Source organism: Talpa occidentalis, unplaced genomic scaffold, assembly GCF_014898055.3.
Source record: "Talpa occidentalis isolate TD23 unplaced genomic scaffold, MPIMG_talOcc4v2.1 talOcc4.10, whole genome shotgun sequence".
Lineage (NCBI taxonomy): Eukaryota > Metazoa > Chordata > Mammalia > Eulipotyphla > Talpidae > Talpa > Talpa occidentalis.
In genome coordinates this window covers 4,386,860-4,414,275 of record NW_023600993.1, presented here as the reverse complement: position 1 = coordinate 4,414,275, position 27,416 = coordinate 4,386,860, and the positions used below count along the sequence as shown (strand labels likewise).

General features: G+C 58.8%; 1 protein-coding gene across 1 annotated transcript; it reads left to right on the top strand.

Moving 5' to 3' along the window:
* The first annotated feature begins 772 nt into the window (after positions 1-772).
* On the top strand, positions 773-20,883 carry LOC119237544 (uncharacterized). The gene is made up of 2 exons (XM_037501538.1): positions 773-1,040; positions 20,150-20,883. The coding sequence occupies exons 1-2, from the start codon at positions 875-877 to the stop codon at positions 20,881-20,883; spliced, it is 900 nt and encodes a 299-aa protein (XP_037357435.1). The 5' UTR covers positions 773-874.
* The last annotated feature ends 6,533 nt before the right edge of the window (positions 20,884-27,416 follow it).

The window sequence follows — 27,416 nt, the reverse complement described above, 5'->3', positions numbered from 1 at the left end:
TCTCTAAGGGGTTTCTAGATTCTGTCTGATAGAGTTGCTGAGAACCTACACCTGTGTCTGGACCAATCAGTAACCACCACAGGAAGACACGTCAACACAAAAACAGCGTTTCCACCATCCAAGCAGCCCCGATGGTGGCGCGTTCCCCGTCGTGGGTGTGACCGGCCAGCGCTTGTCAGCACTTGCGCGTGGACCCTGCACAGATGAGGTAGTCCGTGACCAGCTCGCAGCGTGACCCCCATTGGGGCCGCTCACCGAACGTGTGGCAGGATGGGAGGGAGGGAGGGAGCGTCCCAGGGGTGCCGGCGTAGGGTGCGGGGCGCCAGGCTGTGAGGACGCCAGGGCTCTCGGCTCTGCCAAGCGTGGAGCCCGCGGGGACCGCAGGTGACAGGGCTGGGGCAGGTCTGGCCGAGGCCCCCCCAAACGGCCTGCACAGAAACCTCGTGTTGAGGTCACAACCCTGTCTCTCCTTGTTCGCAGGCGGGGGAGTGTTGTGACATCAGAGCCCCCACGGGGCCCACGCCCTGGACACCCAGCCTTTTCTGGCCACGCCCCCGCACAGCCTGCGCGCCCCCACCCCGGCCTGGTGTGCCGTCTGGGCCGCCTGGGCCGCCTGGGGGCTTTTGGGACAGACGCCTCGCGGAACAGACGCCTCCCGGGGCCCATGTGGCCAGTGGCCAGCCAGCCAGCAGCAGCCTCGCTCCCCTCACGCTGGCACGCGGGTGCGGAACCCGCCGAGGCCGCTCCTGGTACCTGCTGTCCGCCCCAGAACCCGCGGTGCCCCCACCGCACACGGGTCTGCCCAGTGCACTCGCCCAGGGACGGTGGCCCCAGGAGGGCAGGGACCCCGCCGAGCAGAGGCAGTGCTCAGGCAATGCCCCCTTGTTTCATGTTCCTGGGCGGGGCCCAGGCAGGAGACACGGCCTGCAGGAGACACAGGCCAGCTGGGCACTGCGGTGGCCAGGCCTGTCTTCGGGGGAGCAGTGTACACCGGGCCCGAGGCGCTGGGCCTGTATGGCAGAGAAGGCCCAAGCACGCTGGTGAGTGCCCCTCGTCCACCGCCTGTGTGCCCACCTGTCTGGCCGCCCTGCACGCCCTCGCAGGCCCTGTCCTCGAGGGTGCACACAGGGCTGGGTTGGGGCGGGCATGAGCCAGTCAGACGTTTTGGCCAGAAGGGCCTTGACTCGGCTGGGGTGTCGGAGCCGGGGTGTTCAGGTATGTGAGGCCGCGTTAATGCGAAAGCGCCACGAAGAAAGGGCTCCTTTCTGGACGGCAAAGTGAGGGAGAGGTCAGGGAGAGGGGCCTGCACTCTGCCCCCAGGGGTCTGAGTCCGTTGGTCTCAGGTGGGCTTGTGAGACAGTGCCACACCCAGATTCAGGGGGTGTTGAGGACCCCTGAGCTGAGTTGATGTCCGAGCAGTTTCGCCTCTGGTGGGGCTGGTCCTCGCCAGCAGGTGGTGGCTCAGGACAGGTGGACACAAGCTCAGGGTACTGTTTCTGGGGATGTCTGGAGGTGTGGCTCCCGTTTGTGGTGCTCACATGCCCCACCCTTTGAATGCATCCTCCAGCCGCAAGTGGTTGTGACCACCCTATGAGCTCACAATCATGGCTGCCATTTTAGAGCGGGGCCCTGACCTCAGAAAGTGAGCTCACCTGCTCAGAGTCACACAGCAAACCCGCCGGTGCTGAGCCAGGATTTGAACCCACCTCTCTCTGACTTCAAAGCCAGTTCTTTTAAAACTGTAAGTTCAGCTTAAGTGGCCTGGACAATTAATGCAGCTTGGGGTACATTAGCTTTTAACAAGCGTGGGAAAGGCCCCCTTGTTTCTGCTTTGGCCCCACACGACCATGGGGTCACCGGAGTGTCCGGTTCTGCTCTCACACTTGCTGGACACTGAGAGGGTCTCGCAGCCTCTGGGCACCAGGCAGGACTCGCAGGTCTCAGCCTCAGCGGTGGAGGCAGGAGACAAGAGAACTGACCTGTGGCTCAGGGGCTGGTGCGTGCCAGGGAGGGGTCTGTCTGGCACTGCCCAGGATGGGCGGAGTGACTCCCAGCACATCAGCAGGTCCCAGGTTTGAACCTGGTGATGGGGAAGTCGGCCATTTGCCGCGTGCCGTGTGTCTGAGACGTTTGCTGGGGGTGATGCGCTCCCTGTGGCCTGGGGTTTTGGGGGAGCAGCTGCAGGGCTGCTCATTGTGGTCCCTGTGATTCCATCTACTGCTCAGTAGCATCAGGATGGTGAGGTTTTTGGAGTCTGGAGTGCGGGGTCCTTGGGTTTGCCCTGGGAAAGGTGTCCCCAGAGCTCCCCTTTCAGCGGCACGCGGCGAGTTTCCCAGGCGAGTTTCTCCACGAGACTGAGACGCTGGTTATATATAAAGAGCAGGTTTATTAGAAAAGGGACAGAAAAGTCAAGGACACTTGCACCGACGCAAGCTGGCGGAAGAGCTGCCCCTCTGTGGGCGAGCTTAGGCTCTATCCTCTTCTTTAGGTAGGGAGGGGCCACCGCTGTGAGTGGTTAGATTGTTGCTGATTTTGGACGCAGGATCAGAACAGGACGGGGAGAGACTGGAGATCTCACAATGGGCCCAAACTCCACATCTTCACCCTCAGGTCAGTGTCTGTGCTGCAGAAACTCGCTACGGCGTCTGTTACCTGCCTGGTCTTGTGCCTTGGGATCCGGCGCTGGCGCCTGAGGGTCTTGATTTCTCCAGCTGGGCTAACAGTCCTGTTACTCCCCTCGACCCCACCTCCTTGTGTGAGTCAGGTTTAGTCTTGTGACGTCTCCTTTAGGTTTTCTGTTTCGTACATCAAGGACACGGCTCTGTGCGTGGGGTGCTGGCCACCGGCAGGCAAGTGGGGGGCATGGCCCCCACCCCCTTTGGTTGGAACTGAGAGGTGCTGGGTGCTGCTTGGCGCTCAGCTTCCGGATGCTGGGTGCGGGGTGTCTCCCCAGACAGACGCAGAGCCCCCGAGATGTGCCAGAGTGAGCTGGACACAGGGGAGACAGAAGCCGAACTGGGCCTGCTCTGTCCCCTGGGAGCATACAGTCTGGTCTGGGGGCGCAGAGGGCAGGGTGGGGCACACACTGTGAATTGGCTGCTGATGGTCCCGTACAGGCCAGAGTCCCGGAGGGGGAGTTCCGGCCAGCAGAGCTTCCGATCCCGGAGAACAGACCACTCCAGCAGCCGGGTGTCGGCCCTTTGGGCGGAGGAGCATTATGGAAGCTGCTGCCTTTCCAGGTGGCGGCCTCCGGCCTCCGCTTTAGTTGCTCTGGAAGAAAACCACCTGCTGTTTCTGTCAGGGGCCTCCAGGGGTGAGCTCCAGGTGGACTCACTCAGCCTCTGTTTGATGCCAAGCCCTTGGCCTCACATTACCCTCATATTCAGTTTAGATTCGGCAAGCTTTTCAAAAACGCCTTTACCATGAGCTTCATTTTTACTTAGAGAGATGCCCGGGTGCTGCCAGCCTCCCCTGGAGACCTCCCCGCTGTGGGCTCTGGAAGGCTCCGAGGCCACCTACGCCCTGGCCTCCAGCCCCGCCCGCACCCCAGCTCAGCCCAGGCCGAGCCCTGGGGGCAGCTGCTGCGGACCGTTTCTTTGTTTTTTCAAATTTTTCAAGCGATGAACGTTTTTTAAAGATGACAGGATGTTTGGGAAATTGAAAGGTGAGGTCAGTCCTCACCCCGGACTCCGCGGAGGTCCCTGTGAGCTCATTCCCTGATGGCACCGCGCAGCCTGTCTGGACGGGCAGGCCCCTGAGCCCCGGCCCCGCGCTCTGCGCTGAGTTTCCGAGTTTTAAAAAATCTTGTTAAATGACCAGATCCGCCTGGGCTGCTGTGTCGTGTTTGCCGTAGTGTTTGCAGTCACTTAGAGGATTGTGCGAGGATCAGCGAGTGGTCGGGATCATTTGATCTTGTTGGAAACGGGATGGAGCTGGGGAGCCGCCTCCTCTGCAAGGTTGTGGGTCTCCCCGGACCCAGGAGGGAAGGAGCCCCTCCCACAGCGCCAGCTCCTGCTGTTCTGGGAGGGGGCCCTGCGGGGCAGGGGCTGGGGCTTCTGGGGCAGCTTTCCTGCTGTGAAGAGAAGCTTCCAGGTAATGGGCGCATCCCGGCTGAGCCAGCCCTGGTCTCCTGCTCACAAACATGAAGCTGGTTTTAGGGTGCCAGCCTGAAGCCTCTTACTCGGGGATATGCTCCATTTTTAAGTCTGCAGTGGCCTGTTGCTAGGCGTTTGGGGTGCTCAGGCCTAGGTCTGTCTCCCGGACACTCGGGTTTCTCACTTCAGCAGATCTTCTCCCCACACTGCTACGGGCCCCCCGGGAGCCTCAGGGAGCAGCGCCTGCGGGTCGCCACCAGGGAAGGCTGGACGGAGCCGGGTCAGCCGGGTTCTCTCCCTGTTGTCTGCAGTGCATCAGGGCGTGAGCGGCCGCAGGCTGGCCGCTGGGACCGCAGGAGGCGGCTGGGGAGAGCCTGTAGAGACACCCCAGAATTCTCGCCCGCTCAGTGGGCCCCGGGGGCGGCGGACCTGGGGGTGTTGCCCATGGGGTGAGCCATTGCCTGGTGCTCTGTCGACTCAGCCTAAAAGACTGGGCTGGGCGACCTCTGCGCCTGGCTCAGGAGAATGGGGTTCAGGTGTCCTCTGCTCTTCTGGAGCCTCAGTTTCCACAACTGCACCGTGAGGTCGTGGGCATTTGCTGTAGCGTGGAGCTGTTGGCATGTTGAGCCTCACACACACACACAAACACACACACACACACACACACACACACACGAAGTGAGGGGAACAGCAGCAGTGCCCTGTGTTAGGCTGTGAATATAAAAGGTAAAAAGGATTTTTTCCATGTAGTTCACAAGCTTGTTCTCTCCTGGAGAAGGTGTCCCCAGAGCTTGGTGCTGGAGACGCATCCTGCTCGCTGGGCTGGGACCTGGCGGCTGGGGGTCCCTGCGTGCCGGCCTGGGAGCTGCCTTCTGCGACCTTCTCTGTGACCTCTGTGACTTCTCTTAGACGACCTCTGCGGCCCTCTCTGCGGCGTGTCTCCACCACATTGCTCGCGGCCTGCTTGGGCAGCTGGAGTGGAGTGTGAGGGCTGCCCCCCCGCCCCCCACCCGGAGCCTGGTCGGTCGCCAGGAGCTGGGCGTCCAGGCCCCCCTGAGACCCAGGGCAGGTCCCGTCATGCATCGGCCTCCTCTGGGGGGGCCGGGGCCTCCACTTCTCCCTTCCCGCTGGAAGACGAGCCCTCACCTCAGCGAAGGAGGTAAAGCAATTGACCTAGGGCTGTTTTTTTAAAACAAAGTCCTTTCTTTCCCTGGGAACTTCCTGGCACCTGATCATGTAAAACTGGGACCTGGCCTGGTTGGTGCTGGTTTGGGGTCCTGCTGCGTCCACCCACCCGCTCCAAGGAGGCCCTTCAGGATCCTGGCAGAAGCTCCTGGCTCTGCCGAATCCGCCTAGAGGCCCCCAATCCTACTGCCTCCAGCTCCAGGGTGCCCCCCAGGAAGCCAGGGCGGGTAGAGCCCCTGCCCCCAGCCCCTAGGAATCCCCAGCCTGCTGCCTGTCCGCCCTGAGGTTCCATCTCTTAGGAATGTTGGAGGCTTTCCGTCTTTCCAGAATGCTCCGTGGACGGGCCAGCATTCTCGGGAAGGGTGCACTGGGCCCATCGCCCACTCCCAGTCACGCATCCGCTCGGGTCTTCACCTGGTGTCTATTGAGCATCTGCGCGCCAGGCGCCGTTCAGCACGCAGGGGGATACTGCTCTGGACAGACAGCCGCAGCCCTGCCCTCGGGAGCTGCGTTCCAGCAGGGGCGGGGGGGCTGACCGCCCCTGGGGCTTGGGGTTAGGGTGGGGCCAGCTGCCCAGAATGTGCTAGTCCTGCTGTACTTGTACTCGCAGGAGGGCCAGAGAGCGCCAGAGAGCGCCGGGTTAGGCTGTGTCTTAACCCGGAGGCTGCTCCCCGTGGCCTAGAAGAGACTCCGGGCGCCCTCGCTGGCCCGGCTCCATCTCCTCCTTCTTGTCCTCCTGCGGCAGGCCGCCTGCCTCTTGCCCCGGAGCCCCGGCGGGGGGGGGGGGTGGGGGGGATGGGACGGGGCAGAGCCCTGCCTGCCCATCCTCGCAGCCCTCACCCGTTCCCCTTCCTGGCACCATCCCGACTGCAGACACCCTATGTCGCCACCTGGGATCGTGTTACACTTGCCTTTAGTTTGAAAGTCTGTGGGATCCAAGCCCTTTCCGCCAGCACCTAGGAAAACCCACAGTGAGACCGGGGAGGAAGTGCCTGCTCTGTTTCCAACACTCGGGCGAGCCACCAGCCCGCTGATGCGACTTTGAACACGCGTGCCCAGAGCCGGCTTCTCGTGGGCAGCCGCGCACGGCCCTGGCCTGGCCTGACCATATAAGTGTCTGCGGGGCGGCCTTCATTCCTGCTTCTTGACAAACACGAGATTGTTCTCAAGGAAATGCTCGCAGGAGCAATTACTGCCACGCACGGCGCTGGCAGCTCCCTCCCTCATGATGAATGGGGTGACGCGGTCAACCTCCTCTTCGTTCATATTTGATGGGGAGCCCAGCGCAGAGCAGAGCATGGCCTCAGGTTGCCAGCGCGGCTCTGCGGGGTCCAGGCTTGTCCCCCTTGCCGGGAGCCCTCGCGACCTGCTGTGACCTTGGCTCTGATACAGCAGCTGCGCTTCGGAGCAACAGGCCTGGGAGCGCCCAGCAGGGCCGCCCAAGGCAGCAAAGAGGGCTTCGAGCGCCATCAGCAGTTGTCCCGTTTTCTCTGGTTGGGGGTGCCGGGAGTAGGTGAAGCACCCGGTCCTCTGAGGAGGAGGCGGTATTGTCACGGTGCCCACAGCTCCAGCGTCACAGCTTGCACAGCACAGCCAAACCCTTGGTCTTATTGGAACTCAGAACGATGCTTTAAGGAGGGAGGATTGCGACATCAATCCCTGGGGAGAGAGAACTTCGGAGGTTAAATCATGTTTAGCCTCCTCTGGCCTCCCTTACACAGTCACCCCTCTGGTCCCTCCCTCACGCCCTCAAACGCCCCCTTGGCCTCTGGGTTCCCGCCCCGTAGCTGGAATTGCTCTATCCGGGGTTCTGGCGTGTTGCCTGTGCCGACTGGCCCCTCCCCAGGTATGGCTCTGGGCTCCCGCGCTGCACTAAGGCCCCCAGAGTGCTGCTGGGAGCTCACCGGACGGATCCCAGAATTACGGGAACTTTGGGGGCAAACAAAGCAGCACTCAGCATCCGTGCAGACCAGGGGGACATGGAGAGCTCCGCAGTCCCACAGTCGACGTCTTATCTCCGCCAAGTTGGGGTGGCGGTGTTGGCAGGGGTGGAAATTCACCATGGAAGGGAAGTGCGGGTCGCCATTGGATTTAGAGTTTGAGAAGTTTGTGCAGTGCCCAACAGACACAGCCGTCCCACGGGGAAGCTGTTGCGGTTCTTAAGGATGACATAGAAAGATCATTTTTTCTTTTAATTTCTGTGTATTATTTTTGGTGGTGAGGACAAACCACATAGTTGATGGAATGGTGACTTCGTTCTTTTGGCCTTGCTGCATCAAGAGTGGATTTCGGTGGTCTTGCCAAAGGTTCTGTGGCCCGAGAAGGTCTGGAAGCCTCTGGTGTGACTGAAAAACCTAAAGGCGTCGCTCCTTTACTTCTAGAGGATTCAGAAAGCTTGAAAAGCTTTAAGCCCCAAGACTGGCAGAGGCTCTCACTGCCCTGACAGCGCGGCTGGCTAGTCTGCGTCTTTTGCACGTGGAAACATTTCCGTGGCTTAATTGTGCATAGTGTTTTGCTGTCTAAACATATCACAGTTGACTCATATCCTTCTGGTGTTGATGGACCATTGGGCTGATTACAGCTAGGAGGTATAATGAATAATTATGAATAATAAAGATGCCCCCCAAATTGGCAAAACAAATCCCTTGATAATATTAGGGATAAGGAAGGATGGAGCATCAGCGAGCAAGTGCGTGACCACTGTAGTGTGTCTTCCTACCCATAACATGTAGTATGTGACAAACGTACACACTACTGCTGGCACATGCCGAGGGGTGAGATGTCTGGGTCTTGGGGTGTCTGTATGTTCACATTCGACAGATGCTGCCGAAGGGTTTTCCATCGTGGCTGTAAGAACATTTCCCCGCAGCTGTGGATGAGAGTGTGGTTACCCTGTGTTCTTGCCAGGACTTGCTATTATCGGTCTTTTTAATTGTAGCCGTCCTGGTGGGAGAATAGTGCTCCTGGCGGTGGTTCTCATTTGCTTTCTCTTCATGACTGGTGAGATGGAGCCTCCTTTTTGTATGCTTATTGGCCATCGACATCTTTTACGAAGTTCAGGTCTGTGTTTTTTTTGAATGCCAAGTATGGGTTCTTTGTGTGTGTGGCTGAGAGTCCTCCCTTTTCACGTGGGTCACATATATCTTCTGCTCTTGCCTTTTTGCTTGCTTTTTAGTGTCTTTCGAACAGAAGCGCTTAATGTTCATCTCATCCACTTTATCAGTCTTTTCATTCTTTGTTGATATTTTTGGTGTCTTAATTATTTAATCTTTATCCCAAGGTCAAGAACATATTGTCCTGTGTTACCTTCTAGAAGCTGTCTTGCTTTGCTTTTCCTGTGTAGCCTACCCTACACCCAGAGCTGATTTACTGCGGGGCTCTCAGCCTTGGCTCTGTGGACATTTTGGAGCAGGTGATTCCTCACCGCAAAGGGCTGGCTGTGTAGTGGTGGACATTATGCAGCACACCCAGCCTGTCTAGGCTCTAGTAGCACAGCCTCTCCAGCCGAGACTGTCAAAACACCTCCACAATTGCAGAAGTCCTTTGGGGGGCAAAATTACCTTCGGTTGATAACCACTGATTTGATGTGTGGTGTGAGGTAAAGGTCCACTCATTTATTTTCTCATATGCTCTTTAATCGATCTTTTGTCTTTGTTTTTTTTTTTTCCTTTAGATTTATTTATTTATTTATACAAGCACTGGGTACAGTCAGAAGCGCGAGAGGGTGAGAGGATTCACCAGAGCCAGAGCGGGGAGCAGAGCAGGCAGAAGGACCAAAGTACACTGCTGAGGGGAGCAGCGGGCGGCAGGAGAGGTCTGCGCGCCATGTGGGACCCTCGCTGGCGGCCGGGGATCGAACCGGCGCTGCAGAGGCTGCGGGCAGCTTTGCAACCCAGTGCTCCACCGCTGCGCCACCGGGGAGGCCCTTTTGTCTTCCTTTGTAATCTTTATACCTTTTATTAGATTTTCCTTCTTTGTTGCATTGACTTGAAGCTCTAGTACAATGTTGGATAGAAATGGTGGTGGCAAGGGGAAACGTTCAGTATTTGTATAATTTTTTACAGGTTTACTGAGACCTTCTGTTTTTTTTTTTTTTTTATTTAGAAAGTTCTCTTTTGTTCTTATTAGGAGTTTTAAAAATTGTTAATGGTCATTCATGTTTTTATTAAATGCTTTTTGTATCTAGAGTATCTTATAAATTCCCTTAAATTACGTTAATGTTGCAGTTTGTAATTAGATTGCATTGATTTTCCAATGTTAAGCTGGGTTTGCCTTTGTAGAATAATTCAATCACATAGGCCTTGGGTTATGTTATGTTCTGTCTCCTGGGAGCTTTTACTCTTGCTGTGGGCAAGTAGTCAGGGGCTTTAGCAATTCGGGATGAACCCATTTCAGACACAGACCGTTCCAAGCTGGTCTGTGCCTCCCAGAACGCTGGCCTCCTGTCCCTTCTGGCTCTGGCAGCAGCCATCTGGGCTCGGGCTTGGGGCAGGGAGAGCTGCAGGGCTCCCCCGTAGGGGCTGCACTTGAACTTCCGTGCACTGCAGCCTCTCAAACCCTTCCTTCCAGAACCCAGGGACGTTCTGAGGATCACAGCGGGAGGGTTGGTCTGAATGCCTCACCAGTCATCAACAGAAGTAGCAGTTGCTGGTATGTTTTCTCAGTCATAGAAGTAAATGTAAGTTATACGAAGATGAAGAGCAAGGATAACACATCTGTGTCTCACCACCAAGGTTAACAAGGAAACACTCTCGGGATCTTAGAGCCCCTGTGAGCCCCGCTGGGCCACTTCTGTTCCCCCTCTCTCCCCACCCCGCCCCCCTCCTCCCACCATCCCCCCAGGGCCTTGATCTGAGTCAGCCTTTCCAGCCTCTCCCGCAGCCTCCGCCCCTGCGGAGCCTTCCCGTGATGCTGCTGCTTTCAGCTCTGTGGACTCGCCCTGAGTGGGGCATGTCCACTGGTGTCCACCACTTCCGATCAAGGCGATGATTTTAAAATTTATCCAGGAGGATGTGGGTCCCTCGGGCCCTGGTCTTGTGCCCCCTGTGGCCCCTCCAACCACCCCCAACCCCGTGCACTCTCTCTCCCACTTGTGGGGCCGCAGGGTATGGGGGCACCCATGGGGCCGTGTCCATACCAGCGGCTGACACTGAACCTCCCCGGACGGCAGAGCCATGCGGGGGTGGGGGGGTAGGGGGGGTCCCTCATCCCTTTGGCTTGGCAGCAGGTGCGACATCACCTCTGGGACCCAGGAGCGGGGCGCCTGCCTGCCCGGGGCGCTTTCCGGGTGCAGGAGGGGTGCGGGGCCACAGCGGTACTTTTCCCTGAAGTGCCTGTTCTTGTCCTGGTTTGCAGGCTGGGGCTGTTTGCTTTTCTCCGCTGTCCCGGAGGTGCCTGGGGTGGGTGGCCGAGCGCTCTGGGGGCGCCTGGCCTGTGTCTGGTGCCTCCGCCCAGGCCCGTGGACGGCCTTCCCTTCCGTTGTGGCACATTCGATGAGCTGAAGTTACTCATTGTAATTAAGTGAATTTTATGAGCTTTTTCTGTTTCCGGCCTGTGTTTTTGTGTCTTGTTTATAAAGCCCTTTTTCTGCCGAGGCCCTGGGACTTGGTTTCAGTGCAGGGAACCCTGAGGAGCTGCTGCTCCCCTCCAGGGCAGCTCCCCCCGCTCAGGTGCTGCCAGCCCAGGTGGGTGCGGAGGCGCCCCCTGGGGAGGATTTCATGAAGGCTCTAGCTAGAAAGAGTGGGGGCAGGCTCCAGGGAGGGAACCCGAAATGGCAGAGCGGCCTGGCCTGTGGGTTCTGGTCCCAGCTTGTCAGCGCCAGGGCTTGGGGGGGAGCCGGGGCTCTGGCCACTGAGGCGCCCTTGGCCATCGCCCCGGACAGCGCAGAGCATGAGGCTTGCTCTGGACGGGACCTGGGAGTCGCCCAGCACCCCTGGGCCACCTGAGGGCCTGGGTCCTGCTCTTATGGGGTCCAGGGTGGGGCTCCGGGATATCAAGGGCTCGCTCTATGGGTGACTTTAAGACATAAAAGTGGGAATTCAAAGCATGAGAAGAAAAAGAATGAAAAAGAAAAAAAAAAAATAGAAGTACCCCCAAATGGCCAGTCACCTGCTTCAAGCAGGAGCTGCGGGTGGGGGCCCGGGTGGGGGCCCGGGTGGGGCTGGCTCTGCGTCCAGCCAGGCGCCTGTTCTCGCTCCTGCCGGCCCTCCACGGCTGCCTCTGCCTCGGAGCTTAACTCAGGGACCTGCGTTAGAGAAGGAAAAGCCAGTTCTCAGGGTTTACACGGCAGGCGGCCATGGCCGAGCCTTGCCCAGCCCAGGGCTGGAGGGTGGGGGAGGCAGGACGGCTGGACCCAGGGGGCGCGGGGTGGGAGGCTGCGTTAGTAGCTCCCCAGGCCCTGGAGAGGGTCAGCCCGGGAGCCGACAGCGGGTCTCCGCCTCGCCCTGGGCGGTCCCGGGGCTCCCAGCACTGACCCACCCCGGGGCCCACGCGGGCCGGGGCACCTGCCACCCTGCTCGAGCCTGGGTTCCCCGGGGGCTGTGCCTGCGTGGCCCTGCCCAGAGGGGTCCGTGGGTCCTGAGGGTCGCCCTGGCTCTCCCGCCCGCAGGGCCGCCCCCTCCCTGGGTGTCCGTCCTCGGCAGGCTGGCCTGTTCCTCCCGAGCGCGCAGGGATGGGCGCGCCAGCGTCTGTGGGAAGCTCTGTTGGACTTTGATTAGAATTGCGGCTCGGTGGGCAGAGAGTTGACACAGTCTCAGTAGTGATCCCCCCCAGGGTGTGGGGTGTCTCTGGTTACTTAGCTCAGTTAATGGATTCCTTAATCAAGCTTTACCATGTTTTTTTCTCAGTTTTTTTCTAGATGCTTTTTTTATCACTATGGAAACTATATTTTTCAAGTCTTTTAAATGTCTCTCTGCTGTTTGTGGCTCATGTGACAAATGCAGTTCTTTAATTTAGACCCAGTAGTCGCCTTCCTTCATTGTCTTAGTGATTCTGCAAACTCACCTGCGCCTTCTCTGGAACTTTCTGTGTGGATAGCATGGTCTCTGTGAGTGATGACAGTGTAGTTTCTTCTGTTCTAATCCATACATTTTTATTCGCTTCCAGGGAAGAGTAGACTAGAAGTGATGTCAGCAGAAATGTTTAATTTGCTCCTGATTTTCAAGGAACGCCCTCTCAGTCGCTCAGTGTTGTGTGTGGAGCCCTCAGCGGGTTCCTGCAGACCCTTCACAGGATTAGGAAGCTCCTTCTGGTCCTGGGGTGTCACCGTGCGTTGCTTTCCACGTGAAAGGATGTTGAGTTTAGCAGCTGCCCTTGCCGCAGGAATCAGGGCTACCGTGGGGATTTTATTCCTACTGCAGCTGGAAGGGTCCTGTTTTTAATGGTTAAATTCTTACCCGTTTTTCTAGGCCTCCCTGCAATTTGCCGTGTGAAAAGCCTTCTTCTCTCCCTTCATCTGAGGTGGGGGTCGAGGGTGGGGGGACCTGTATTAGTCACTGCATCGCCAAAGCCCTGCGCACCAGAGCAAACTGAACAAGGTGTTGGCTGAATTAGGGGTGAGCCTCCCCATGGTTCCTAATCGTTTGCATGTTTTAGTCTCTCATTTCATTGCTCCCCTTCCAGACTGGGAAGGGGCACCAGTGGCAGCGTCCACCACCAGTGGCCTTTACTTGGCACCATACCCAGTTCTGCGCCCGGGGAGGTGGAGGTGAGCAGTGCCCAGAGGCCGCCATGCTGAGCCCCTAGAATTTATTTTTCGCCTTGGGACCAGAACATTCCTGTTGGACAAGCTAAACAGCAGCGCCAGGCCATGCAGCCACTCATCCGTGCACTTACCCATCCACCTTCCCACGCATTCATCCATTCATCCACCCACCCACCTTTATTCATCCACCACCCACCTTTATAAAGACGCTGTCCTTTATTCTCTTACCCTCCTGGCCATTCACCCATCCATCTAGCCATTCATTCACTCATTCACTCAGTGCCACCAGGCCCCTGCTACGCGGTGGGCACTGTGCCAGGCACTAGTGAGTTTGGGGATGCAGAGAAGTCCTGGTCCTCGCGAAGCTGGCGGCTGACGAGCGAGATGGGCATGTGACAGCTCCAGGAGCGTGGCAGATGCGGTGGCCACGGTGTGCTCTCAAGGGCTGGGGGACACCCAGACGGCGACCTCGGGCTGGGTCCTGACTGGATTCAGAGGACACGTATTCGCTGTGCCTGTTCCTTACCAGGATGAGAGAGGAATTTGGCAAAGTCATGGCTCGTGTTGGAAGGGTGACTGGGCTTGGGGCAGGGTGGGGGAGAGAGGAGGAAGAGCCCAAGATGTGAGGCTGGCAGGGCAGACAGAGCTGGCTCATGAGGCCCTTCATTCACAGCAGGAGCCACACTGTGGGGCATCAAAGTCAGAAGCCGCATATGCCCGGGAGCACCTGCTTCATGCTGCAGAATCCAGCTGGAGTGGAGAGGGCGGAGAGGAGGCAGGGGAGAGGCCAGAAAGAGGGAGGCCAGGGAAGGAGAGTGTTGGAGCTGAGCCTTGGAAGATGGGCAGGGGGCTGGGCGGGGCGAGGGCCGGCCCAGGTGAGGGGCGTGGCAAAGCTCTGCCAGGGAGACGCTGCCTTAGGGGAGCAGGGTGGGCAGGCTGACTGGACCCGAAGAGGGCCAGAGATGTGGAAAGCGGCCGGCGTCCACTAGACAGGACACATGGGCTCAGCAGCTTCCAGGACCGAGTGAGAAAGAGTCATCAAAGCAAAATCTCAGGGGTGGGGAGGTTGCAGAGGGTGCTGGGCAAAGATCGCTGGAGACAGAAAATCTAGATTGTAGACTCGGTCCTGCCACCAACTTGCCGCGTGGGTTGGAGCAATTTCGTCCTCTCACTCTCCAAGTGAGGAAGGGAGTCCGGCCGCCTCCCCGGCCGCTGGCCCTTCGGCCTGGACCTGCATTTGTCCCGGGCCGTCTGGACCATGTCTGCTGCCTCCTGCCAAGGTCAGGCTCATCCAGAGGAAGCAGAATCAGTGGGTGAGACTGGATGAGACCAAAGTAGACAAAAGGTGTATTCCCCAAGGAAGGAGGCTGTCAGAACGCAGGGAGACGCAGAGATGGGGGGGCGCGGGGGGCCTGCTCGCCGCGGCGGTGCACTCTCACGTGGGCTGGTAACAAAGAAAAAGCCCGAGAACAATGCACCCACTAGCTCTGCCGGGTTCCAGCCCCCGCCAGGCGTAGTGGCTTCAAGTGGAGTCATGTGACTGCTCCTAGCGCACGGCCACCTGCTCACGTGGCTCTCGGCTGAGCTTGCGTGGGCCTCTGTGCACAGCTGGAGGGAAGCGAGGGCCTGGCTGGGTGAGGACCGGCTCCCTACTCTCCACTGCTGCCAGTCGGAGGGCGGAGGGGCTCTGGGCCTTACTGCCCAGTAGGCTCGCCTGGGCCTGTGGGCGCGCCAGGGCTGGCATTCTGAGAGAGACGGCGAGAGCCCAGTGGTCCAGTGATGCGGCAGCGCCAGAAAGTGAGGGTGGGGTGTGGACACTGCCCCTACTGAGGGGCCGAGCTGCGAGCCATCACGAGGACGGGGCGGCTGCAGCGGGAATGGATTCCCAGTTGCCAAAGTGCCTCCTCAGACTAGTTACTCACCCCTTCCCCCATCCCAGCACCCTAAAATTCTCGTCACACTGTGGCCTCCTTATCTGATCCACATACGCCGAAATGAATGGTGGAGACAGGCACAGGGTAAGGACGTGCGAATTCAGAGGGGAGAATGAGGAGCAGCCGCCCCCGTGTAGCAAAGTGGGGAACCCCCAGGGCTGTGTTAACAGGCTGCCCAAGAGGGCGGGGAAGTTCCGTGGTGGGGTGGGTCCTGCCCATGGGGGTGGCTCCCTGGTCTGGTTTTCCCTCTGGACTTGCCGGATGAGAGCTGCATGGTCTGCTTCTCCAGCAAGTTGCGGGGCTGGAGGCCTTTTACAGCCTGCATACCCCGGAGTCTGGGCGGGCAGCATGTGCCCACCTTCAGCTCCCTTAGAAACCGTGTGGGTTTCCTGTGAAGATGATTGGAGTCCAGTCACTTGGCAAAAATGAGAGTGCTTGCTGTTTTTGAGGTGTGACCTCCCCGTAGTCACCCACAGCCACGAGGGGCCCGTCAGCAAACGCAGGACTAGGGGCCTGGTCTCCAGGAGGAAGGCCCGGGAGGCAGGTGCCGAGCCCACCCGAGGGCGTGGCAAGGGGTCTTCCGTTCTACGGCTGTCGTGGACCCTGCGTGAGGCTCCTGCCTGAAGAGCGCGGCACCTCTGGCCTCTGCCCAGAGTCACCACGCCCAGAGCAGCCGTCTCTGGACACACGGCATGAGCAGGGCGCGGAGCATGCTGGGAAGGACTCCGGAGGAGCCGCAGACTGAAAAGTGTTTTTCAGGCCTCTCGTGCCCAAATGCCCTCAACCTAAAGGCGGCTTTGAAAGGGGGCCCTTGCGTGCTGTTGCCATGGAATGTGCCTTCCTCGTGCCCACCCCAGCTATCCCCAGGGCCCTCTCTTGCAGGGGGTGCTGCGAGGCGCAGTGACCTCACTGGCTCTCTGGGGGTGTGTGGCTGGTCCTTGAACCAGCATTTATCGAGCACCTGCTGTGACCCAGCCTCTGTTCCAGGCGCTGGGACCATAGTAGCCCCAAGCAAGTCAGTGTTGTTCTGCCTTCGTGACGGGGCAGTTAGATGGGAATGAGGAGACCACCCACCAAATAGCCCCCGGGTCACCCCGGCGTGGGTGCAGGTGGGCACTGGGAGCCCGCCGTCTAGGGGCAGAGAAAGGGAGGCCGAGGGCGCCGTGTCTCCTCCGCAGCTCTGCCCGATGACTGCAGAAAGGACACGTCAGTTCAAATAAACAAATAAATCTTGAGAAGTAGGACCTGTCATAGCCAGCTCGACACCATTAGTCACGACTCCCTCAAGGATCAGAGCGTGGACTTGGGTGTCCCTCCCCACCCCCTGGGCATCCTGGGGCAAGTCCCCTGAATCTGGGCCCCCAGCAAACCGCGTCTGACCAGGTCTGGCTTCGGGGAGTGACGAGCACCTTCCCTGGGGGTGGACGGCAGTGCTGAAGGCAGATGGCAGAGTGGCCCCCATTTCCAGCCGATAGCGTCTCCGGCCTCCCGCCCGCCCGCCTTCCGGTGTCTCCAGCCTGAGGCCGTCCTTGCTTTGAGTGTTCAGTTCCAGTCCAGACAGCTGACCAGTAGCAGTGCCCCCGGGGCAGCCTTCTCTTCCAGAAAGTCACAGTTTGCTCCTGCTGCTTCAGGGCAGGCTTGGGGAGGGCCTGCCCCTCTCTACCTCCAGAACCATCTCGAGCAAGAGCCAGAGCCGGTGCTGGGACAGGACGGCAGGGTCTCCCAACGGGTCGGCGTTCATCGTCCGGGACAGTGGCTGGTGCTTTCAGGAAGGGGTCCAGCCCCCGAGAGGCGCCCACACAGCCCAGGCGGCTTTGCTCCAGGCTGAGCCTCTGCCTCTGGGGGAGCGTGTGCTTTGATGTGTCTGAGGGCATATTTCTTGACCTTGCGAAATAGGCTTTCAAGCTTTTAGCTTTAAAGAGAGAAGAGTAATGCACACAGCAGACATCACCCCATCACCCTGCTCTCAGGCCAGCCACCGCCGAGATCCCCGTCTCAGCCTGGGCTGGCACCGCCTCTCCCCACCCCCAGGCCTCCCGTCCAGCACCAGCCCGGCACCTGAACTGAGGCTGCCCCGCCCGGACACCGAGCCTCAGCCCATTCCACCCCATCGCATCCGAAACCAAGCTCACAACCAGATGTTACTGCACATGCACCCCAGACATCGCAAAGTGCTCGAGGGCTCATTCATAGGTGCCTTTTGAGGCTAAAAAGAGCAAGAGTGACTCATTTGTCCAGAGTCAAACTGCTGCTTCCTGATGACACTGTTCCAAGCATCTCGTTTAATTGGAATCATACGTGAGCATGATGTGAGCATGGTGTTTTCAAGGCCCACCCATGTTGCAGCAGGTGTCAGAAAGTCTTTTCTTTTTATTTTTTTAAGATTTATTTTTATTTATTAAATAAGAACTGGGGTGTAGGCCAGAGGGGCAGGGTGGGAGGAGAGAGAGGATCCACCAGAGACAGAGTAGGGAGCAAAACAGGTGGATCTACTGAAATCCACTGCTGAGGGGAGCAGCGGGTGAGACAGGAGAGGTCTGCTGCGCCATGTGGGTAGCTCCTGGCTGGGGATCAAACTCAGGCCACAGTGGCTGGTGACAGCTTGATAGCACTGAGACTTTAACCCCTGCACCACCAGGGAGACCCAACTTCTTTTCTTTTTAAAGGCTAAATAATATTCCACTGTCCATATAGACCTTACATTGTCTATGCACTCATCTCTCCATGGGTTGTTTCTTCCTTCTGGCCTTTGTGAATAAGTAAATTTTCTTGTGTTGTTGGCTAATATTTCATGTAAATGCACCACAGTGGTGTCCGTTCTCTTCTTGATGGACATTGGGATGCTGCCGGTGTTTGAATTTAATGAGTAAGGTGGCTGTGAACATTCTTACACAATCGCCTTGTGAACGGAGGCTTTGATTTGTTCCTTATTGTATGTGGTATAATTGCTACATAATAGGGTTGATTTATGTTGAACCAAACTAGAAACTTCTAAACAATTTGCCAGCCTCATTGTACCGTTTTGCCTGCTGCCAGCAACTGGTGGGAATTCCAGCAGCTTCACGTTGTGGCCTCCACTTCCTTTTATCTGTCTGCTTGACTGTAGTGTTCCGATCATGGTTACTTGATTTTTTTATCTCCTCGATAATTAAAGATGTCGCATACCTCTTCCTGTGCTCATGGTCCGTGTCCCCGTCAATGAAGTGACAGTCCCACTTGTGAGCTCATTTTAAAAAACTGGATTTTTCATCTTTCACTTGTTGATTTCTTTCTTTACTGTAGATGCCAGTCCTTTGTCGGTGATCTGCGAAGTGAATACTTCTCCCCAGTCTAGGGCTTGTCTATCCATTTTCTTAAATGGCATCTTTCAAAAAGCAGAAAATTTTAATTTCAATGGAGCCTAACTTAGCATTTTTTTTTTTTAATGGCCAGTGTTTTTTGTGTGTCTCTTCCAATAACTCCTGGCTTCCTTAAAGTTGTGAAAATATTCTGTATTCTAGAAGTTTGAAGGCTCTAGGATTTAGATAACAGTTTTTGGTCTTAGGTTTGATCTTACATTTCAGAATATGATGAGGTTTTTCTTGAGTCCCTCTTAGCCCCTTGCAGATGGCTCCCTTCTCTGAGCCTGCTTTCAACTCCACCCTTGTTATCTCTACAATATCAATGTCAGGATGTTCTGGCCTTCTACTGCCAGCCCCAACACACTTGCATGCACTAACATGCATGCACTAACACACACGCCACATGCATAGGTATACGCAGTGATGCATACGCATCTACACACACACTAACACTACCAACACAATACACGTGTAACACTCACACACCACATGCAAAGATGACTCAGTTTATAGGCAGAGGATGGGCGCCCATTTCAGAGGCTCCTGCTGGCCCCAGACAATGCAGTGGATGAGAAGATGTGACATGCATTGAAATAGGGAGATTTATAGTGAAAATTAGTGGAAATACTAATTATCTCCATAAGATAAGAGTAGGGAACCAATTTGCTATTTTGAAAACTAGGGCATGAAAAAGACAGAGCAAGCATTTCATTCTGTCTTTTCCGTAAGAACCAGCTCTGGGTAACCAGGGAGCAGGCGAGGAAGCTGCCGGCACAGCTGCTGATGAGGCTACACGCTCCAGCGAGAAATCACCGGCCGCAGCACCTGGTGACGTAATGGCCCTGCATCCCGAGCAGGAATAGCTGCCGACCTGGCAGAAAAGAGCCGATCAGTCATCCTGTGCTTCCTGGTGGCAATCCACAAACACCACCTGTGAAGACAAAATTGTGCCAAAAGAGCAAAAAGCAAACCCCATCCGGCTTCACATCAGGAGTCCAGCAGGTTTTCTGTAAAGGGCCAAGTGGGGCTGCTCTGGGCTCGGTGGACGGTCACGCAAGTTGGACAGTCCTCCCCTTGCAGACAGCGGCGGCGACCCTGCCTACCACAGGCCGCGGCGGCCGGGCCCACAGGTGTGTCTCTTGGCTTTTGCACTGGATCCAACTGTGAATTCACAGGAAATTCAGAAAACAGAAAAATGTTGCAATCAGCCAAATCCACGCGGTGGGGACATGTAGAGGAAAATATATCAATTTCTTCAACAAAGAAATTGCAGGAGAGAAAGAGGCATATAAACTAAAAGACTGAAAAGTAAAACCCCCCGATCTGTAGATCTTATCACACACGCAAATTGTTAAAATAATCGGGGACGTTTATGAGACAACTGCATGGTGTTTGCTGTAGTAGGAAATATGCTGCTTTTTAGCAGGAAATAGTATTATGGCTGCACTTAAAAATATATGAGCTACAAATTCTTATCTTTAAGTAAGCACTTCCCCTGGAGGCACTTTGTCTGTCCCTCCAAGGCTGCATTTGCTCAGAACAGCCCAGGCGCCCGCCCCGTGCCAAGCCCCCGCCTCCCGACACTGCCTCCCGTGGCCCTTCCACGCAGCTGGCCCCCGCGCCGCCCCCGCTGGAGAACCCCCCACCCCGCCCTCCTCCAGGCTCTGGGGCTGGGTGGCCTTTTGCAGGTTCCCATCAGACTGCACCCAGCAGCGTTCGCGGCCCAGCACGCGCCCTCCAGCTGCATCTCCCTCCTCGTTCCCTCCCCGATGCCCGTTCTTCCCCGACAATCAGTAGAGTGTCCCGAGTCCCCTGGGTGATAAGTTGGGGGTGGCAAAGCCCCAAGCCCAGGACTCTAGCAACCCACGGTCTCTTATTCTGTGATTTCCACAGTCAGGACATTCGAAGGAAGCCGCCGGTCTCCGGGATGCTCGGGCCCTGGCAGCTGCGGTGGCGTTGGGTGTGCGGCCTCCGAGGGCGGCTCAGAGGGCCGAGATGAGAGACCGCGTGAGAGGACCCCCGTGGAAAGGTTCCAGGCTGTGTTGACTGCCCCCCACGACCTCACCCTCCGCGAAGTCCCGTCGGGGACACCCCCCGCCCAACACCCTTCCTCCTCCTCCTGCTCCCGCCTCTGCTTCCCGCCCTTCCCCTTCCTTGTCTGTGTCCTCTGCATGCACCCCTGGGCCCTCCTCAGCTCCCCTCTCTCCCCGAGGCCTTCCCCACCCTCTGTGGGGGGCGTCTCCATTCCCCCTCGCCTGCCTGAGCAAACCAAACCACTGGCCTTCCCTGCTGGCCCGGCTCCTATCCGCTCCTTGTCGTTATTCGGGGGCCACGAGGACAGTGGCCAGTCGAACCCCACAGCCAGGGCGCCTGGAGCGGGTGCCTGCGGAGAGACCCACGCAGCCCCCTGCACGTCGGCAGCAGACCCTCCCTGCCAGCCACGACGCGGGGACAAGCCCCAGGACGAGGACCCAGAGCCGCAGCGGAGCCCCGGGTGTCCCCTGCGGGAGGAGGAGAGCAGCCAGGGGACCCCGAGGAGGAGGCTGGGCGGGAGCCTCAGGGGCCGGCGCCTCGGGACGTGCCCGCCGCAGCACACGACGGAAGCAGAGTCGCCGAGGGCCGAGTGAGGAGCCCCCTGGCTCTCTGCGAGCTGCCGCCCTGCAAGGTGAGGGGGACGGCGTGTCCGGCCTCCCGCGCCCGCGGCCGCCTCCTGCTCTGCTGGGCCCCGCGGCGTGCTCCGTGCCGCTGTGCGGAGCCCGGGCCTCTCCGGAAGCCTGGGGTGTTAGCAGGGGACGTGGCGTCGGTCTCTCCCCTCCTGGGCGGATGCTGTGCGGCTGCACGGGCGTTTTCACGGCCGCGCGGTGGGGCGTCAAGGCAGCACGCGGGCTGCACAGACCCGCTTCCCCGTGTGTGGTTTCCGGGCCGCTGCTGGGTTTATGCTGCTTTAAATGATGTTGTGATAAACCTTTCCCCCCTCCTTGCTCTCTTAAAAGTTATTGCCTAATTACAAATACCCAAGAGGAGGGTTGCAGAAGCCCAAGACATTTAAATGTTTCCGGCTGTTAAAAGAGAGCGCAGAGCCGCTCGTCCAGCTCTCCCCGCGTTGTGCAATAGCAGCCCCGGCCCGACCGGGCCACTTTCGTCTGCGTCCCGAGGGCGCTGGTCCTGCCTGGCTCTTGTTAGAGGTCAGATCTTTTCCATGACTGCATTTACCTTTTCATTCCGTCTTTTCCTTGTGGATGAAGTATCAGGAAACCTGCGCTTCATTGTGGCTTTCGGAGTATGGTAAGATGCATGTTATGGCTGATTTTGTTGCTCAGGTGTTCTGCACTCTCCACCTGAGCATTAGCATTTATTCCGTGAGCCATGGCATGTGCGCGCTCGTGTGCGTGTTCCATGGACGTGAGCCCTGGGGCATGCGTGTGCTTGCCTGTGTGTGCTCCGTGGGTGTGTGCACATGTGTCTTTTCTCTCTGCTACAAGTCTGGTGTGTCAGGTCTGCAGCGGGGCTGGAGCATCAATCGATGGTCACAAGCCCAGCAGGTGCCCCGGCCGAGCCCACTACCCGCATGCGTGCGCGTCTGTGTGAGTCCAGGCCCGGCAGCGCCGGCCGCTTTACAAGGGCGATGTCAAACCATGGATGCACTTGATAATATTTTTTCGTGAGTTATTTGCTCTCATAAAAGAAGTGTCAAGAAGACAGCGTGGACTCACTGTTCTCTACCATCTAATGTCAGTAGAAGCTACTGTGTGAGAGTATTTTCTGCACACCAGGCTCTGTGTGAAAGACTCTGTAGGAATCACTGAATTTCACCTTCAGCAAAGTCCTGGGTGCTGCTGCTGCTTTAAAGACGAAGAACTGGAGATCAGGGAGGATACGTGACTAGCGCAAGTTCACAAGCAAATCAAGAACGTGGATGCTGGATTCTAAAACCAGCTGTCTCGACAGCAGCCCTGAGCTGCACACTCCCTAGGTGACAGTGACTCTAGGGAGGGGCGGGTCTGAGGGGTACCACCAGAGGCCATGTTCAGCCCAGCACACAGGAAGGCTAGGGAGTGGGTGGGCATAAGGAGGGGCTTAAAATGAGAGTGAGAGTCTGGGTCCTGGGAGTGCAGCGATGGTGCCAGGCCAGGGAGGCAGGAAGCAGGAGGGAGACCTGGTGGTACAGATACTGCGGGTGAGAGCTTCCAGAACTGCAAACCCGGCTGGCCACGGAGGTCGACCAGCAGGCAGACACCAGGCTCAGCATATAGATGCTTAGATCGTCCAGCAGAGACATGGACTATACCTAAAGGCTATAAGGTCGACCAGTAGGCTTGCCCCAGGCTGAACTAGAGGCTACCAAGGTTAAACAGCAGGCCAGCTGCTGGTCAAGGTCAGAAGACTAAAGGCTGAGATGGGCCAGCCTACTGGTCTACCACCACATCTAACAGGGTGACCCAGAAAGGGGCCTCCTGGTTGACCTGGGCAGCCTGCAGCCTGATTCCAGGGCCCGCCTACTGGTATATGACCCTGTCTGAAGCCTGTCCCTGGGGCTTTGAGCCCATTGAGCACCAACTCCGAAATTGAACTGACACCTTTCTCTGTTTGGTTTGGGAACTTCTAGTTCGATTAGTGTCCATGACCCGCTGTATGTTCAATTGGGGGCACTCTATTGAACCTGTGACCTCCCCAGCCTGCAGGCTGAGCCCAGGACCAGCCTGCTGCTCCATCTCCAAAGCCTCCAAGCTGAATGCGGGGTCGGTCTGCTGGCCCCCAACCCCATCTGTAGCCTCTCCTGGGGGCTTCAAGTTCATTGGGCTCCAAGTCCCACGTGAACTGGCACCGTGCTGATGTTTGTTTTGGGAACTTCTACTCAGTTATGATCCATGACCTGCCTGCTGCTCAATTGGGAGAACATGCTTGAAACTGTGGCCAGCCTGCTGGTCGACCTCCCCAGGCTGCAGGCTCTGTGGGGCTGCACTGCCTTTCGAATTCCCCCAGCTGCAGCCGGACTGGACCTGTTGCTGTTCCACTTGCCCAGGCTGCATGCGACTGGAGACTGCCTGCTGGTCGAACTCAGCATCCAGGCTGAATCTGCGTGGCCTGAACTTCGACTCCCCAGCTGGTCCATCTCGGCAGCCTCTGAGCTGAATGTGGGGTCGGTCTGCTGGTGCACGACCCTGTCTGCAGCCTGTCCTTGGAGCATTGAGTTCACTGGATTTCAAGACCCGTATTGAATTGGCACCGTCCTACTGCTTGTTTTGGAAACTTCTAGCTCAGTTAGGATCCATGACCCGCCGCTTGTTGAATTCGGGGCTGCTATATTGAACCTGGGGCTGACCTGCCAGTTGTATTCCCCACCCTCCAAGCTTGGCCCTGGGCTGTCTGCAGGTCGACCCATCAGCCTCCAGGCTGGGCTGGTGCTGGCCTGAGGTTGACACCCTCAGCCTCCAGGCTGGGCTGGGGGCGGCCTGCAGGTTGAACGCCTCAACCTCTGGCTGGCCTGGGGCCGGCCTGCAGGTTGACCCACTCAGCCCACAGGCTGGTCTTGGGGCAGCAGCTGCTTGATGGCCTGAACCTCATGCTGGGCTGGATCGCCCTGCCTCTCGACTCCGGAGCCTCATGCCTATGCTGGGCAGGGCTGCCAGTACAAAATCTCAGCCTCCAGTCTGGGCTGGGGCCAATCTACTGGTTGACGCCCTCAGGCACCAGTCTGAGCTGGGGCCAGACTGCAGGTCGACCTCCACATCCTCCAGCCTGAGCCAGAGCCTGCCTGCAGGTCAACCCCCTCAGTCTCCAGGATGGGCTGGTGCTGTCCTGCAGGTCGAACCCCTCAGCCTCCAGACTGGGCTGGGGCCGGCCTGCAGGTTGACCCCCTCAGACTCCTGGCTGGGTTGGGGCCAGTTTGCGGGTAGACTCCCTCAGTCTGCAGAATGGGCTGGCACCAACTCGTAAGCCTCCAGTCTGGGCTGGGGCCAGCCTGCTTAGTCTCAGGGCTGGGCTGGGGCTGGCCTGCTGGTCCCGTAGGCCTCTAAGTTGAGCTGTGGCTTGCCTGCAGGTAGACCCCCTCAGCCTCCAGGTTGGGCTGGTGCCAGCCTGCAGCTTGACTCCCTCAGCCTTGAGGCTGTGCTGGGTCAAGCCTTCAGGTCCACCCCCTCAGCCTGCAGGCTGGGCTGGCATCGGCCTGCAGGTTTACCCTCTCAGCCTCCAGCCTGGGCCAAGTCCAGCCTGCAGGTTGACCCCAACCTGGTCTGGGGCCGGCCTGCTCATTGACCCCCTCACTCTCCCAGCTGAGCTGGATCAACCCCCTCACCCTCCGGGCTCGGGCCAGCCTGCAGGTTGATGCCCTCAGCCTCCAGCCTGGGCCAGGGCCACCAGCAGTTCGACCCCCTCAGCCTCTGGGCTGGGCTAGGGCCAGCCTCCAGGACTACAGGTCCAGCCTCCAGGCCTACAGATCAACGCCATCAGACTCCAGGCTGGGCCTGGGCCAGCTTGCAGGTCGATCCTTCACCCTCTGGACTGTGCTGGGCCTGGCTTGCAGGTCGACCCTGTCAGACTCCAGGAAGGGCCGGGGCCGGACTGCAGGTCGACCCCCTCATTCTCCAACCTGGTCTGAGTCTGCCCTGCAGGTTGACCCCCTCAACCTCCAGGCTCGACTGTTGCTGGCCTCCTGGTCAACCCCCTCACCCCTCTGGCTGGGCTGGGCCAGTCCTGCATGTGGATCCCTGCACCCTCTGGGCTGGGCTGTGGCTGGCCTGCAGGTCGACCCCGTCAGCCTATGGACTGGGCTGGGGCCAGCTTGCAGGTCGAACCCTTCACCCTCCAGCCTGGGTTGGGGCCAGCCTGCAGGTCCTCTCCCCCTCAGCCTCCAGAGAGGGCCAGTGCAGGCCTGCAGGTTAACACGCTCATCCTCCAGCCGGGGCCGTGACCAGTGTGCAGATTGACCCCCTCACCCTCCAGGCTGGACCAGGCCCAGCCTGCAGGCCGACCTGTATGCCTCCAGGCTGGACTAGGGGTGGGGGGGCAGGCAGGTCAACCCCCTCAGCCTCCAGCCTGTGCCGGGGCCGGCCTGCAGGTAGACCCCCTCACACTCCAGACTGGGCTGGGGCAGGCCTGCATGTCAGCCCCTTAAGCTCCAAGTTGGGCTCGTGCCTTACTGCAGGTCAATCTGTCAGCCTCCAGGATGGCTGGGGTTGGCCTGCATTTCGACCCCGTCAGCCTCCAGCCTGGTGTGGGACCCACTGTGAGGTTGACCCCCTCACCCTCCAGGCTGGTCTTGGGCCATCCTGCAGTTTGACCCCCTCAGCCTCCAGGATGGCTGGGCATGGCATGCAGGTCCACCCCATCATACTCCAGGCTGGGCAGGGGCTGGCCTGCAGGTTGACCAGTGTGCCTCCAGGCTGGGCTAGGGACGGTCTGCAAGTCTACCCTCTCAGCATCTGTGCGGGGCTAGGGCTGGCCTGCAGGTTGACTCCCTCACCCTCCCCGCTAGGCTGTGGCCAACCTGCAGTCAACACCCAGAGCCTCCAGCTGGGCTGGGGTCGGCCTGCATGTCAAACACGTCAGCATCCAGGCTGGGCTGGGTCCAGTTTCAAGTTGACACTCTCAGTCTCTAGGCTTGACTAGGACCAGCCTGCAGGTTGACTCCGTGAGCCTCAGACTGCGTTGAGTCCAGTTGCAAGTTGACCCTGTCAGCCTCTAGGCTAGTCTGGCACCAACCTGCAGTTCAACCCCTTCAGACGCCAAGCTGGGCAGGGGCTGGTCTGCAGGTCGACCCCCTCAGCCTCCAGCCTGCTCTTGGTCCACCCTGCAGGTCAACCTGCTCAACCTCCAGGCTGGACTGTTCCAGCCTGCTGGTTTATCTCCTCAGCCTCCAGGCTGGGCTAGAGCTGGCCTGCAGGTCGACCTCCTTAGCCTCCAGTCTGGGCTAGGGCTGGCCTGCTGGTCGAAGCCCTTAGCCTCCAGGCTGAGCAGGGCCAATCCTTCAGGTCCACCGCCTCAGCCTGCAGGCTTAGCTGGGGCCGGCCTGCAGGTTGACCCCCTCAGCCTCCAGCCTGGCCCGTAGCTGGCCTGCAGGCTGACCTGTAAGCCTCCAGCCTGGGCTGGGGCCAGCCTGCAGGTCGATCCCGTCAGCTTCCAGGCTGGGCCGGGGCTGGACTGCAGGTCGTCATGTAAGCCTCCAGACTGGGCTGGGGCCCGCCTCTAATGGATCTCCTGAGCCTGCAGACTGGTCTTGGGGCAGAAGCTGCTCGATGTCCTGAGACCTCACGCTGCGCTGGATCGCCCTACCGCTGGACTCCTGAGCCTCCTGCCTGTGTTGGGGCAGGGCTGCCACTCCACCGTCTCAGCCTCCAGACTGGGCTGGGGCCAGCCAGCTATCCGACCTGCTTAACCTCCCGGCTGGGCTGGGGCTGGCCTGCTGGTCGACCCGCTAAACCTCCAGGTTGGGCTGTGGCTTTCCTGCAGGATGACCCCCCTCAGCCTCTAGCTTGGACTGGGGCCGGCCTGCAGGTCGACACCCTCAGCCACCAGGTTGGGCTGGGGCCGGCCTGCAGGTGGACACCTTCTGCCTCCAGGCTGTGTTGGGTTAAGCCTTCAGGTCCACCCCCTCATCCTGCAGGCTGGGCTGGGGCCATTCTGCAGTCAACTCCCTCAGTCTCCAGCCTGGTCTGGGGCTGGCCTGCTGGTTGACCCCCGACCCACCTGGGTTGGAACAGTCCTGCATTCGACCTCCTCACCCTCCTGCTGGGGCTGTGGCCGGCCTGCAGGTCGATCCCTTCAGCCTCCGGGCTGGGCTGGGGCCAGCTTGTATGTCGATCCCCTCACATTCTGGCCTTGGCTGGGGCCGGCCTGCAGGTCAAACCCCTCAGCCTCCAGGGTGGTCTGGTGTGGGCCTGTAGGTCCACCCCCTCAGCCTCCACCCTGGTCTGGGGCCAGCCTGCTATCGACCCCCTCACCCTCCAGGCTAGGCCAGGGCCGGCCTGCAGGGCGACCTGTAAGCCTGGGGCCAGCCTGCAGGATGACCTTGGGCTGGGGCCAGCCTGCAGGTCAACCCCCTTAGCCTCTGGGCTTGGCTGGGGTTGCCTACAGGCCTGTAGGTCGACCCCATCAGACTCCAGCCTGGACTAGGGCCGGCCTTCAGGTTGACCCCCTCAGCCTCTAGGGTGGGCTGGTGTTG